Raw genomic sequence first — 16085 nt, forward strand, 5'->3', positions numbered from 1 at the left:
ATATTATCCATGTTAGAGACAGACCAAATCATAAAAAACTTTCTGCAGAGTAGAATTGGGTAATAATGCTAACTTTATACGTGACTTGATACAGAACACTAATTGTATTTATAGCTCATGTATTGAACTTTTAGAAAGTATAATTGGATATTGGCTTTGTTTCTCAGGCATCCTGATTTCCCTGTTTGCAGCCAAGGCAACAATAGAAACAATCCCTTTTAACAATGAGGAGCACAGAGGAGTATGAGAAGAAAAAAAACACACTGGAAATGGTGCAGGCTAGCAACCACTGCAGGAATGACAACAAAAGCTGTGTGAGAGCAATAAGCAAAGCTGAGCAGGCTTCAGAAAGATACAAGCGGGCTGATTTTTGCATGTACAACTTGTATTCTAAGCAGAAAGCTGACAAATTATTATTCTTATACAGACATCTAAATTTTCAAGTCCTTGGAGGAGCATGCTGAATTACTTTGCACTTTTGCAGGGCCCTGGAATCCTACTGCTTTGCCTGCTGGAAGTGGAATAGATTGCTGAGAGGGATCAGGCAAAGTTCTGCCATGAAAGATGTCAAATCTGTCCCTTTTGAGCCGAGGGAGTGCACATGTAGTCAAAACCACACAGGAAAAGATTGAAGTCCGCTATGATCCAGAGGTGAGATGTTTGGCACAGAGATATGATTGCTTAACAAAGTACTGGGGGCTGAATTTTTATGGCACTGTACTGATTTGCATGCTGATTCACAGAGCCCTGAATCTGCCAGTTGCTGTAGGGTTTAAAATGAAAAAGAGGGGCTCACACACTGGTTTTGCATCACAGAAATCTTTGCAGGCCAGACATGCCTGAACCACACCAGTGCCACATTAGAACTTCCACTAGTCCAGTGCTGATTCTAACACTGCAGCTGTTTCATTATGTGAGGGAAATTGCACAAAATTTACTGGCAGCTTGTTACTATCCAAGAAAAAAGGTGCACCTGGGTAAAAAAACTAGTGTGCCGAAATCCATCACTAGAGTATCTCATGGTTAAACAAAATGAATTCCATAATGTTTAACCAATAAAATCGCTCTACAAGTTAGTACAGAGTTCATTAAGTGTAACAAAGAAGTAGAAATGCTGCACATTATGTTTTGGGGTTCTGTACCAGCCAAGGCAACTACAGCCTTTCTGTGCCTCCAAATTTGTCCCCAGTAGCTCCCCATCTGGTTTTTTTGCTAATTCACTGCACATGCTCTGTGCTGCTGTCACTTACCTGAGCTTAGGGAACAACTCACAATATACTGTATAAATAGAATATAAAGGTCACAATACAAGGCTGACATGTGAACCTTATTTTCTGCTTGATTTGCAACAACCCCTAAGCTTAACTTCTTGACAACTGCCTTGGACCGATTCGGCAGCTAATAGGCCCGTGTATGCTCAGAACCGAGCGGCCTGGCCGACCGATATCTGGCATGAAATCGGCCAGGTTAGAAAATCCAGTCGGACTTAGTAAGATACTACGGGGTATATTTATCACAATGTGTAAAAAGTGGAGTAAGACATTACCAGTGATGTTGCTCATAGCAGCCAATAGATGCTTTGCTACTGTTGAAATCTGATTACTGATTGGATGCCTTGGGCAACATTACTGTTAATGCTTCACTCCACTTTTTACACAGCATGATAAATATACCCCTTAGTCTTAGTTACTATGTGAGGAAAATGGAACTCCTTCAGACCACTTTGAGTATTTTAGTATTTTAATAGTGTTTTCTAATATTGAAAACAATAAATAAATTACCACCTATCTTCCTGTTTGGGCTCTTCTGTTGTATTTGTTTTATGGAGAAATGTTTTATGGAGAAATGGCAAGCGCTCTCTAAAGGTGGCCACACACGTGGCGATTTGATGGTCGCACAAAATATCGTTCCAACCCTCCACTGACGTTCAGGGCTGAATTTGCAGATATGGAAGTAGAAACAATAGGATTTCTACCTCCTTCTGCCGATTCAGCCCTGAACATAGATTTTGCTCAGGTGCCCGATCAAAATCTTCTAACCCGCCCGATCGGCAAGTCGACCGAAAACAGCAGCGTCCTGCGATATCGGTTGCCTCGCAGACTTGCCATACACGCACCGAATACCGTACGAAACCTTGTTATTATCGGTGCGTGTATGGCCAGCTTCAGGGAGACTTATAAAACCCGCAATTGTGGCGATGAAAAAATCCAGTTGCTGCGACTAATCACAGAAACCAAACCTCTATTAAAATATGCATAACACCTTGGTGGGTGCAAAATCTACTGCGTGGGACCAGTCGGCGCAGTTTGTTGTGTGGCGATTAGTTGACGCGACTGGATTTTAAAAATCAAGGCAACTAATCACCCCATCTGTCTTCGCCCTAAGACCAAACGCCTGTAAGTAAATTGACTCATCTTTAAATACAAGGCCTTGTGGGGACAGATGTAACTTGTTGGCCCTTCTTCCTTATCAGCATGTACAAAGTGTGATTAATGAGTCGATAAATGGGCTCCATTTGTTGTCAGGGATTTGTGTCTAAAACCTCAGCAGTCCTTCTGCAACACTTGATAAATCCATCCAAGTGCACTTTGGCCACAGACTGTAGGGCTACAAGATACTGAGGTCATCAAGAAACAGATCAATCACAAGTCATTTTCAAAGCTGAAAGCTGCTTTTCATGTCAGGGGAAAAAATCTTAACCTTTTTCCACTCCCAAAATAAATGTGTACCAAGGGGTGATAATACTATCTTAATTTAGTTCAGGCCCAAATAATCATCTCATTAAGGCAAAATGCCTTTTGATTTGTGTGCTTACTTTGGTATGCTGTGTTAATGAATGTGCATCAAGGAAATTTTAAACTTTAACCCATTCACCCATTGACCCATCTAAAGTGTTGAATACTGCAAGTAAGAATGTAAGTGAACTTATATAAAAACTGCTTTAGAGGTTTAAAGGGGTTGTTCGCCTTTGAGTTAACTTTTATTATGATGCAGAGAGTAATATTCTGAGACAATTTGCAATTGGTTGCTAGGGTCCAAATTACCTTAGTAACCAGGGGGGGGGTTGAAAGAGAGACACAGGTATATGAATAGGCAAGGACCTCAATAGGAAAAGATAAAAAGTAACAATAACAATAAAATTGTAGCTTTACAGATGCATTGTTTTTAGTTGCTGGGGTCAGTGACCCCCATTTGAAAGCTGTAAAGTGTCAGCAGTAGAAAGCAAATAACTCAAAAACTGTAAAAAAAATAAATAATGAAGACCAATTGAAAAGTTGCTTAGAATTGGCCATTCTGTAACATACTAAAAGTCAACTTAAAGGTGAACCATCTTTTAACAAATTAGAAGAAAAATGCCACAAAAGGGAGAACAGATTATCTGTCTGGACAGAACTACTGTGATATCATGTGATTACAGACAATTTTATGTACTTGTTTGTTCTGTATCCCATGTGGTTAAATTTGGCAATATAATTACTCCTTTGTTACAAAGGAAATGCTGTTAACATCTATCTATTCTGTGGAATTAAAGTAATTTTAGAATTCATGTACATATAAGCTGGGTGTACAAAAATGACAATAAGAAAAGTTTTGATAAACACAAAAACAGATCAAAATGGTGAGGATTATTCTAATTTTCCAGTTAGATCTTTCATAAATTAGCTCCTTTAGAGATCTATCAGAGATCTATTGCGGGCAACTAACTGCGCCAGTGGAAAGGCCAACACATAGCTTCGGTTACCTCCTGCAGGCAACTTTGCTTGACTTTTGAAAACCAAAGCAACATAAAGGGCTTTCCACCGGCAACTCTTAGGGGCCCATTCATTAAAGCACGATTGACCACAAATGAGAAAAAATCGTATTTTTTCTAATTGTTAGAACTTTTCATATTGACCACAATAATATTGTAAAAATAGTATGACTTTTTCGTGGTTTTTGTTAAATTCCATGAAAAATTCGTATTTTTCACAAAGACGACCATTTCAGAATTCATTCAAGCTTTGGTATCGTGACTTTCTTTTGGCCAGGTTGGAGCTGCAGAGTGCCATTGAGTCCTATGGGAGGCTTCCAAAATCATGCATTGAAGTTTCAAAGCCAGAAAGGTTTTTGCACTATTTACGATAGTTCGGATACGAAAATTTCGTGACTTTCGGATGGCAACCACAATATTTTTGTACGATCAAGAAAAGAATTATTGAGCAATTTTCGCACATCAGAAATTATCGTGGTTTCTTAGAATTTTTTCCAATCGTGCTTTTAATTGGCGAAAATTTGTGCTTTAATGAATGGGCCCCTTATTGTTAAGTGTGGAAAGGATTTTCATAGTGGTTAGTCATACACTATAGCAGAGATCTATCGCGGGCGACTAACACGCTCCGTGGGAAATTAGCCTTAGTGTACATTTTTAAGTCTGTTGTAATGGCAAAATATCTTGTGTCAAAACATAAAGGGGTTTATCACCAATTCATAATAATATGTATCATTTCAGGACTACTTCAACTGGAGGTCCTTTAATAATTTTCAGACGAGAAGGTTTCTACGTGGCAGATACTCTTCAAATCGCTTCTGGGAAATCCTTCCTCCCAAGACCTATAGCACAAAGAAAGGATCCTTAGTGCTGTTTTCTGAAGATCTAGCCTTGCCATGGTGGTACAGAGTAAACAACAAATGGGTCCAAAGAGGCCATCGACTAAAACAGAATAAGCTTAAATTGGAGCTTAACACCCTGCAAGATTTGACTGGAGCCATTTTAGCATATGGAAGGAAACAGGTAAACATTATTAGAGAACTAAGAGGAAGGTATGAAGAAAATAAGACCGAAAGTATGTTGGGTTTAGACAAACAAAGCATACAGGGTATATAATACAATATTTCCAAAATTTTCTGTCTGCTTCTTTCATTCCAGCATCCGATAAGTTTTAGCTCAAATTAGATTTGAGTTTTCTGGAACAATGCCCCAAACTGGACAAGCGCTTACATTAAGGGAAAGAGTAGATATTGTTTCTAGTTGGCTATATCCTGATATTTCAGATATTAGCCTAGGAGCAATATAACTGAGCATTAAGATAGGTTATCATGGATCGATTTTGCTTCATTTTTAGTGTATGTATCAATAACTTTATTATTAAAGCACTACTAGGATATGCAGCACCGTACAATTTCATGATATTGAAAGGTATACACTGGATACACAAGATAAATGTTATAACAAATAAATACATAACTATTGATATGCAGAGATTAAGTGCCATGTGGTAAAAGACACAGTAGAAGTCCCTGCAAAGTGCACAAAGGTTTGGACAATGGCCCTTAAAAAAAAAAAATTAAACTATCTTACCAAACTGGAATCTATATATTGGTAAATATTGCCCTTTTGCATCTTTTCCCTTGAGCCACCATTTTTTGATGGGCTGTGTGCTCCCCCAGAGATCACATAACCAGAAATAATGCAGCTCTAACTATAACAGGAAGACGTGTGGGACAAAACTTTGCCCATTCATTGGCTGATATGACCTAAAATGTATGTGAATCGTACCCAGGAGGTGGCCCTTAATACTTAAAATGGCAATATTCTATTTAGTATTACCGAATAGCACATACTCCTACATTGCTTGGGAGTATAGTTTTCCTTTAGGTTCCATGACTGTGCGGGTAATGTTCTGGATTTGAGTTTGAAGAGGTTGAAAGAGTATTTTGTACTTCTAATTCTCCACTTAAAGGGTTGTATCATCTATTTGATGAAAACTATAATATCAAGTAATCTGAGCAAATAAGAAATAAGAGAAATATTGACTGGTTACATGAACTAGTCAAACCGTGATCCTGTAAAATATTATCATTTCCATTTTTTTAATAATTTTTAATGATTTTTAATTGAGAATTATGCATATTCCATAAATAGAAGATCCCATGCCTCAAGTATTGTTTGCAAGTATTATGTGTAATAGGTTGGGCAGCACTGCCATAGAGCACGTCTGGAAACACACTAGTGGAAACACGCTAGTTAAAGTACATTTTGCAGTGGTAGGGAGCCTATGCTTAAAAAAATTCCAAAGTGAATGTTTCATCTGCCCTAATGTTGACGGTATGGTATCATCTCTGGTATATAAATGGTGGTGTTCAGCTGACATATATTTTGTTAAAACAAGCAATACAGATTCTCCTACTCAAATGTACCTGTAAATATGTACAGAATGAATGCCCCTTTACTGGTATTTCCTCCCATCATGTTGCGCACGTGTGATATTTTAGTTCTTCAAGCAGAATTATGTTTGTTATGGTTTGTTTAGATGCTTGCTACTTTTTGGCTTGTTTTGTATCCTTATACTTAATTAATTCATCAGGATGTTCTGCTAACTTTAAGGTTACTGTCTATTGCAATATCTTTTCTGGCATGGCATCCGCCAGTTAGAGCATTTCACAGTTATAACTCAACGCTATACATTTTTTGAGCTTAAATCAGCCTTGTTTGTGCACTGACAGGCAGTTGCCATGCCTGTCACCACATTCTAAACATGGTGAATAGTAATGAGCGAATATGTCCCATTCTGCAAGAAAATTCTCAAAACGGCGAAAAATTCACAAATCACATTTGTTGCACAATTTTTTTTGTCACAACTATTTTTTTGTAGCCCGGGCAATTTGACGAGCGACAATAAAATTACCCCCATATGTAATAAAAGGCATCAAGTTTGCCCAGGTGCAGTAACCCATAGCACCCAATCAGCATGCAGAATTTACTGGTCACCTGTTGAAAAACAAACATCTTATTGGTTGCTATGGGATACTGCTCCTGGGCAAACTTAGTGCCTTTTATTACATATGGGGGTAAGTTGCTATATACAGTATATATAGTATGGATAAAACCCTTTTATTATAAATGTTAAAAATGTAGGCATTTTGATGCATGTAAAGCAATATCAGTGTTGTGCAACTGTTTCAGTGTAGTGGACAGTAATATAATACACCACATATTTGAGGGCCAGATTATATTAAAAGAATGGTTTCATTTAAAAAAAATTTATGGAGCCTTTGAGCAGCCTGGGAGTCATAGTTCTGGTAAAGATCACGCAAGTTGTGTTGCCAGATTTTCTTAATTTGTGTGTGAATGGTTTCACTTCCAATCCAGAGCGCTGATGCATGTAGTGTCAATAATGTTGTTTGCATGTGACTCACTAGGTACAATTCAGTAGGTGCCACACGCCAAGGCAAATGTTAATTCTAGGGCTTCTTTGTTTCCACGGTCTCTGTACTTTGCAGCTTGTGTGCAGTTCATCAAAACAGGCTAAATTGGAGCATTGGCAAAAGGTGTAAGGCTCGAGTACTTTTGTGAATATTTTTGGGCCTGCAATTTTGGCATTTGCTTTCATAAATTAACCCATTAGTATCTAGACAGATTGCTGTTCTGAGTTATAGTTTGGATTTGGTTGAAATAAGCCTAAAATTTTAACAATTTGTGTCAAAGTATCATCCCCTATTTATTTTCCTGTTAAGGCTGTGAACCTCCAAAAAACCTCTGAATTGCTCTGTTCTTTGGAAGACTTGATGCTTGACTGCTCTGTTAAAGGGATACAGTTATGATTTTTATGCTATACTTTTTATTTCTAATTTACACTGTTTACATAGCAAATAATTCTCTCCAACATTTTACATTTTATTCTTAAACCAACAAATGTATTTTTTTTAGTTGTAATGTTGGTGTGTAGGCGCCATCTCAGTGCATTGTGCCTGAGTCTGAGCTTTCAGAAAAATCCAGCGCTACACATTAGAACTGCTTTTACTCCTATGTAACTGGAGGAGTCCCAAGCCAGACTATTGAGTGCTATTCTGATATCTTCTGGGAGCTGCTATCTTGCAACCTTCCCATTGTTCTGCTGATCGGATGCTGGGAGGGGGGAGGATATCACTCCAACTTGCAGCTCAGCAGTAAAGTATGACTGAAGTTTATCACAGCACAGGTCACATGACTGTGGCACCCTGGGAAATGAAGAATATGGTAGCTCCATGTGAAATTTCAAATTTAAATATAAAAAAATCTTTTTGTGTTTTTGAGAAAAGGATTTCAATGCAGGATTCTGCTGGAGAAGCTCTATTAACTGATGCTGATGCATGTTTTCCCATGACAGTATTCCTTTAACCAGCATGTGGCAATTGTGAATTTGCATGCAGCTATGTATTTTAGGTACACTCACCAACAGTGTGAGTCTGGACCTCGCTAGAAGTTAAGGCTAATGCCACACGAGGCGTAGGGCGGATATTTTCGGCAAGCAGAAAAGCGCTTGCTGAAAATTCCGCCATACGCCTCCTACATGTGCCTGCACCCGAATGAATGAGATACGCTCGGGTGCAGGCACATGTAGCCGATATACGCATGAAAAGGCGAGATAATGCAAACTCTCGCGTTTTCATGCATATATCGGCTACATGAGCCTGCACCCGAGCAGAGGGAGAAAAAAGTGAGATTATATGTGTATATGTGAGTGTATATATGTATTTTAAATAAATACCCACCAGAGCCCTGGGTTCAATGCCCGAGTATAAAACATCTTTAGCAAGTTCCTGGGTGCGCTATAATCGCTTTCTTCTACTGATCTTCCGGTATTTGACCTTCCTGCCTGTTTCTGACCTTTGCCTGGAATTTTATTTGACACTAATTAACCCCTCTGGTACTGCGTTTTTGCTATGATCGTCTGCCTGTACTGAAGCTTCCTCCTCGATCCCTACTACAAACCCATTAAGAGCTGAGCAGGGCCTCGTAGGGGGTCATATTGTGCCATGGAATGTTGGGGGCCAGTGGGCCAAGAGGGAGGTGAAAAGGCAAGGTATTATTTGCACACCCAGCTTTGGGAACCCCATGCCAGCCAGCAACACTTTGTTTAGGGAGCCTCAGCAAAATGGTCCCAACTGGGCCCTGGTAGCAGGGAGCACTCAAAAGAAATAATATTGTTCGGTTTATTGCTGGTAAGCCTAATTGACATCATACTAATTATTTCTAAAGCTTATCCACAGGCTGACAATCTGCCCCATATTCCCTTGCCCTAAATGTACTGATCATAAAGTTTCAGCAGATGAAAATATGAAGTTAAAGTGTTTGTTTTACCATTTTTGATAAAAAGGAGCCAAGTGAGGAACTTGAATTGTGGGAGTCACTGATACCTAAAAGGGGACCAACCAAGATCAGAAAGTCAGAGAGTTACAAGGGTCAAATTCTGAGGCACATTTATTAAAGTCATAGGCCCAAAATCATACCCCTTAGGGCTCATTCACTGAGCACTTACATTACTAAAAATTACTTACTAAAAATGTGGCATGAGAAGCAAAGCACAGCACCAGTGCTCACTGTATGCAATCTATTCCCCCCTCTCCTCCTCCACCAGTTGTGCACCCCTAGTGTTGTCATTATAATTGGCATATACTGCATATAACTGCATATACATAAGGGCTCATTTACCAGTGTCGCTAATGGGTGCTAATGTGCCAAATGTTTGCTTTCACTCGTCTACCTTTAGCTGTTTGAAATCACTAATAACTGACAGCATGCTACAGACACACTGCCCAGGCACAAATTTGCCCAATGTTGATAGCCCTAGTTGCCCTCTTGTTACGATCAGTTTCTTACTACCCTTTCCCTTATTCATCAAACTGAATGTGGGATCATTTTGTGATTTGTGATTCTGATCACTTAATCTTCATGCGTTCCACCTGCATCCGGTGCTTGGATGTGCCTGTGTCAGTAGGGGTCGATAAGGAGGAATGGGCTTCGTTTCATCCTGTGCTTCCCTGCAGTGGAACACAGTAAAAATCCACTGCAGGAAAACTCAGGGTAAAACACTCATGTGTAAGAGCCCCTAGGCTGATGCCGAATGGGGCTGATTCTCAGCAACGGAAAAATGCTTGCCAAGAATCTGCCCCTCTACTTTAAAAATCTTTAAGTTGTGCTTTCACCCAGAAGCATTTCTTAGACCCGAGTGTAGGTGTATGCGTATTTCTGTATACTAGAGCAGTTTCAGGCAGAAATAAGCTGTGTGTGCCTGCACCTCGGCACCTCAAGTATTTTTCCGCCCTGTGTGGCATTACCATTAAGGATCGGGCTGCCCCATGTGGCATTATCATTAAGCATCTGGTTGCCATTCCATAGGTTTGCAGATTAATGCTGGTCATCAGCAAACAAATGCCAGTCGGCAGCAAGTTAATGCCCTTCTGCCACAAACTATCCAAATATTTGCATAGGCTACTCAAGCATCCTTAAAGGAGCAGTAGGACAGCTCTTAAAATGGATTCTTGCTATGGAATGAACACAAACCATATAGAAAGAGCCTACTTGTGTAATTACAGATTGCAAGTTTTGTTGCAAAAGTTAGATGAATATGTAGGAGCTGTCATGGCCATAGTTAATAGATTGGTACACAGGCCAACTGATCAGTGGGTGGAAGTTATTGCTTCTTTTCTAACTGGGGAGCCCCAGAAAGCTTATTTTGATTTGAGCAGTAAGAAATATCCTAAGGTGATCCACTTCCTTCATCAAGAAGCACTGCAGTAATGTAATTACTAAAGTTCATATGCACAGGTATCCCAGAGGAAATTCATACTGACGGAGAACACTATTTATGCAAAAGCTTACAAAAGTTGTATAAATTACTAAAAATGTCACACCTTACAGATATCAGAATACAAACCCCAAAACAGCTGATCTATTAGAAATATTTAAAAAATCCTGTGAAGAACTGGGATTGTCTGTTACCATATCTCATATTTGGCATAAGGGAGCTGCCACAGGGGTCTCTTGGATATTGCCAAGGAGACCTGGAAGCCAGTCAAGTTAAACGTTCATATAACCAAAATGCAGGACAGAATTGAAAAGGTTATTCCTATTGTCAAATAGCATTTACAGCAAGTCCAGGCTATTCAGTCCAGGGTGTATAATTGTTCAAGGACCTTATGAGATTGTAGAAAGAGGTAGGAGAAGTCAACAAAGCATGTATTAGCCTGTAAAAAAAGAAACCCCAAGAATCATGTCGTTCACTGCTGTAAATCCCTTTATGGAAACAGCTTATAGTTCAGTATAAGAGATAAAGATTGCTGAAACCCTGTTGCCAAGTCAGAGGCAGCAAAATAGCAAAATAAGAATGTGTTTTTAGACCTTTACCAGGGGGAACTCCATAAACCCAGAAGTGAAGGTAAACGTTAAACCCTATTAGATACCTGGGGCTTGCAGACAAATAATTTCAGATTAAGTTTTTAAAGATTCTAGAACCAGCGCTAATAGAAGAGTCATGCAGTGAATGGTCTATCCCCATTGTTTTAATTCCAAAGCAATATGTCTCTGTTTTTGTAACAACTTCAGGAACACATTCCTGAATCAATTGAGATGCTTGGCACAACAAAGTATATAACCACTTTGACCATACCAAAAGTTACTGCAATGTACCATTAACTGGGGCAAAAGAGAAAATAGTTTTTTCTACCCCTGAAGGGTTATTTTAGTATGCGGTACTGCTATTTGGTCTACATGTAGCCCCAGCTACGTTTTAGAGGTTTAGTGTGGGATGGGTCAAAAGGTGCAGCAGAATTACCCTTAATCACATATAGACATAATTTTTATGCAGAAATTATGCAGTTCCAGCTCCAGATTCTTCAGAGCCATTGCATACATTTTGACATACCAGGCATAGCTGCATTCTGGGTAAAAAACAATTGTTGCACTGTGATTACATCTGTTGTAATTGTTCTGTCTGAACGACAGGTATCACAGTATATCTACTGTAAACATTTTAGAAGGATATTAGTACAATGGCATTTACAATACAGTGACACTAGGGGGGAGACTTATTGAGACACGAATGCTCGGAGCGTATTTTTGACGATTTTTTTCTCACTTGCGCGACTTTTTCGTACGCCCCCGCAACTTTTTCATATGCTTGCGCAAAAACTTCGGAAAGGTTCTGCCGCTGTTTACAATAGTTTGGTACGAAAATTTTGTGACTTTCGGATAGCCAATACCATATTACCATGACTAATACAATTTTTTCGTAAGCATTTTCGTGATATTTGCGATCTTCAGAAATTATCGTATCCAATCCGAATTTTTCCCATTCCGGATTCGAACTCGTGTTTTAATGAATCGGTAATTATTATTATAATTATTGCATCTCTGTCTTTCCTGCCTTTTTCTGCAGAAACCCCACGGTGACCATCCCTGGCAGCCATACCTACATATATTGCAAGAAGAAGAAAACCATAATGATAGACAGATCCGACCTGGGTATTCACCCAAGAGATATCTTATCCATCTTTTTGAAACATGGCATCCAAGTACAATTTACAACCTTCAACAAGCAGGTAACTTTTATGAAATTACTTTAGGTTTATAAAATGTGGATTGAGTGACATGTAAAGCTCACTAGTTATGAATAGCTTTTTTCCCCTGTTGACATGCCATAAAATAATTTGTTTTGCAGGGTTTGGAAATTCCTAATATTTTTTTAGATTAAAGGATCAACATTGCACCAAAAATCATAGTGTCTTTTCAAATAAGTATCTCATTAGAGTGCTGAAAGTTTGGTGGCAATCTTCCCATAGAATATAATGGTTAACTGTCTAAACCTTGTTGCATATTACAGATTTTGTATTTAAAGGGAAAATGAAACAGACAATGATAAAAGAAATTAAGGAAACACAAAAAAATGATGACAACTTTAACAAATAGGTGTGTAATACCAGGAACATTTTTTATTGGAATTGCAGTATATAGCCATAAAATATATTATCAGTATCAATTAAAACTACCTTTGTTTATCCCTTTTGCTTCTTATTAACATTATTTGTTTATAGGAAATGGAAGTATAGTCTAGAAAATCATCTTAAAGGTCTTAGTTTGTGACCCTATAGACATACCATAGAGGAGTTTTGTTTGACCCTAAGTCTAACTTCACTGCGATCTTTGTGCTGATATCACTGTTTTGGTTTTAAAGGGACCCTTAGGAATTCTGTGAGACTTCAACAGCTCACAACCAACTATGCAGAAAGCAGCAGGAGGCATCAAGATCTGTCGTCTGTACCCCTAAAGTATCAGTGCCCGTCTGTTTTTCCTCCTTATCAAAACCCTCACTGGACTCATGATGATCTGTTTACCACTTCAGGTATGTGGAACTTATTTATAGTCTAAGAGCAGCTATTTCCTGTTCTTCTTCAGGCAGAATATACAACAGACATGCCCACTATAACAGTAGACAGAAGTCCCAGTTATGACCTACAAGCCTGTTAAACAGTTGTATTCTTTCAAAAGTCAGAATCAACAGGGCAAAGAATAGAAAGACACAGACCAATGGCAGATATGGATAGAAATAATTGTAAAACCACTGGAAATTTAAAATGAATGCATTTACTGGAAAGTTGGTTAAAATTACAATTTCTTTTATAAGGAAAAAATATTATGGGGTTTACATCACATTTTAAGTAGAAGTCTTCATTAGAACAGATGTGAACATGCATTATCTCCCTTAGAACAGAACACATGTATAATAAATATGTATATTATAATGTCTTTTCTCAGGACGTTTTACTCCTGTCCAAGAAGAAAATGACAATGAAGAAGAATTAGTCGACGGTATAGATCTTGCTGAAGAATCTCAAAAACAGACGTGGACCTCACCAGTAACTAATCCAGAACAGATATCAAATACAGATAGCGGAGATACATATGGCAGAAAGAACATGTGGAGAAGGAAGGTGGGATATAGCACAGGAACAGTAACATCACCAACAGCATCCTTTATAGCATTTTACATTTGAAAACTGTGCTTCTCCTAGTGAAGCAAGTTCCACTTCTTGTGCCAAAAGGCAACCAGATGCTTGTGACTTGAGCAGTAACTTTTAAGGATATTATGTTAAAGTTAGCAGCACAACGGAATCTAGAATTTAGCACATTAACATCTGCCAATAAATATACTGTATATATATGTAATTTACTTTTCCTTGGAAAAGTACTACTACTCTGCTCCTTAGTGCTCACTTAACAAGCATTTGTGCCTGGGGAATGCTTCACTCTGCCCCTAATGCTGGATTGAAACCTTGGCCCTAGGTGCAGAGCACAGCATCAGGGGGTGCAGGCAGAGATGTCAACTCCCCCCTCCATTTCTTCAGGAGTTACCCAAATTTGGTGGCTCTCCCATGCTCTCCCAGCAGTATCCTCATGATTTTTACAAAGTTTTATGAATTCCTGTAGTGAATTTCAGACACACAGTAAGTGTTTGGTGATGTCATTTGATGCATTGCGCATGCGCAGGAAGAATTTTTCGGCTTCAGTGACAATTTTGCATCACGTCAATTTTGGGTTTCGGGCAAAAAATTTTGTCACAGCGCTGACCGCCCAGGTAGCAGAGCTGTCAGGTTGACAGCTCTGTGCAGGCCATCCCTGTCCTTACCTCCAACCTATGTGCCTAAATGCCTTTAGCCAATTTCTGCCTTTTTATGCACTTTGCACACTGCCTTCTGTTTCATAAATGATCCATTTACATTTATAAATACATTTATTCTTTCATAAATAAATACACATTTGCTTATTTACCAATGATTTGGTTCTTGAGTTGCTAAAAGCCAGCTTGATCGATCTTCCTAACAAACAGCCCACAATGCTAGCTCTAAAAAAAATATTACAGAAGTTGCTAAAATTATCTTAAAATTCCACATAACAGAATATTTTTGAATATGCATGTGTCTACTGAAATACTTACCGTATTTGAAAACCAAATAAATGTATTTTCTATAAAATATTAAAAGTAATTTACATTTAACAATATAGGCTAATAGAGATTGTTGTAAAGTAAAGAGATTGTGGTATGGAATAAAAAAGAGAGATTAGCCATGCCTGAAAGGAGTTTTGTTCAAATTATTATGAATTTATAAGTTAAGCATACATTGTAGCATTTTCCTACATCAGTATGGCCATTGGAAAGTACTGCTATATTGGACTCTGTGGATGGGTAATATTTCTTATGCATTTGCTAGAACAATCAATATAAATAGAGAAAGTCTTTTGTAAACATTGGAAAAATTGTACAAAATTTGGCCTTAAACATGCCCTCTAGACTTCAGAATCCATGCACAATACAGCCCATTTAGGTTTCCATGTTGAAAAATGTATAACAAGTATTAACATTCAATTTTGTTTAACGTTAATTTATGTATTTTTCTTAAACTTCCCCATTTCACTTTCTGAAGCTCTGATTTTGTCACCTACAGGGGACGCAAGAGAGCAAACAATGTGACAATGAAGTCACAAGTGACAGGACTGATATCTCTGAACATCCATCTTTTCACATTGATGCATCTCTTCAGAAAAATATTTCTGAGTCAACTCAAGTCAAGCCTCACTTGACTTTCTATGGTGGTCCTTTTACTGCAAGAAGGAAATTCCAGCAAGGTTTGTAACCAGTTAAGGTTAGAACTGCACAAGTTAATGCAACGTTAATTCATATATCCAGGAACTGCAACATGGAACTTAGACACATCATTTTATCTTTGCAAAATGATGAATATTCACATATAAATGTTAGTGTGGATTAGTGTGGTTATCATTGCTGTCCTGCAGAGTTAGGATATTGGGTAAATTTTCAAACAAGTCACTACCTGCCTTTTTTGTGTTTGGTTGGGTGTCCACTGAGTGCTCTTGTTTTCTCTATAATGTAGAGGCTTATAGTTTATTTGGCTACTGATAAACTTGCCCGTATAATGGTTTATGTGCATGCAGCTCCACTGAAGAAGAAATACATGGAACATAAACAGTCTATATAAACATCTGTGATCACACCATATAAATGAAGCATGATGACTTTTTTTTAATTTTTTGTGTTTTTTAATTAATTAGCCTTTTGTCCAGCAACTCTCCAGTTTAGAATTTTAGCAGCTATCTGGTTGCTAGGATCCAAATTACTTTAGCATGCAGGAAGTGGTTTAAATGAGAGACTGGGATATAAGTAGGAGATAGCCTGAATAGAAGGATAAGCAATACAAATTGCAATAACAATAAAACTGTAGCCTCACAGAAAACCAATTACAAAATTGCTAAGAACTGACCATTCTTTAAC

General features: G+C 38.3%; 1 protein-coding gene across 4 annotated transcripts in view; it reads left to right on the top strand.

The window, feature by feature from the left end:
- Positions 1–300: 300 nt before the first annotated feature.
- The window catches only part of kiaa2012 (KIAA2012 ortholog), a 73264-nt gene continuing 57479 nt past the window's right edge, over positions 301–16085 (top strand). For all 4 annotated transcript variants that reach the window (XM_031893409.1, XM_031893411.1, XM_031893412.1 and 1 more), the window contains exons 1-6: positions 301–651; positions 4490–4771; positions 12177–12339; positions 12972–13139; positions 13553–13728; positions 15241–15421. In XM_031893409.1, coding sequence (XP_031749269.1) covers positions 565–651; positions 4490–4771; positions 12177–12339; positions 12972–13139; positions 13553–13728; positions 15241–15421 — 1057 coding nt within the window. In that variant the 5' untranslated portion in view covers positions 301–564. The remainder of the gene's footprint in view (positions 652–4489; positions 4772–12176; positions 12340–12971; positions 13140–13552; positions 13729–15240; positions 15422–16085) is intronic.

This window comes from Xenopus tropicalis, chromosome 9, assembly GCF_000004195.4.
Source record: "Xenopus tropicalis strain Nigerian chromosome 9, UCB_Xtro_10.0, whole genome shotgun sequence".
Lineage (NCBI taxonomy): Eukaryota > Metazoa > Chordata > Amphibia > Anura > Pipidae > Xenopus > Xenopus tropicalis.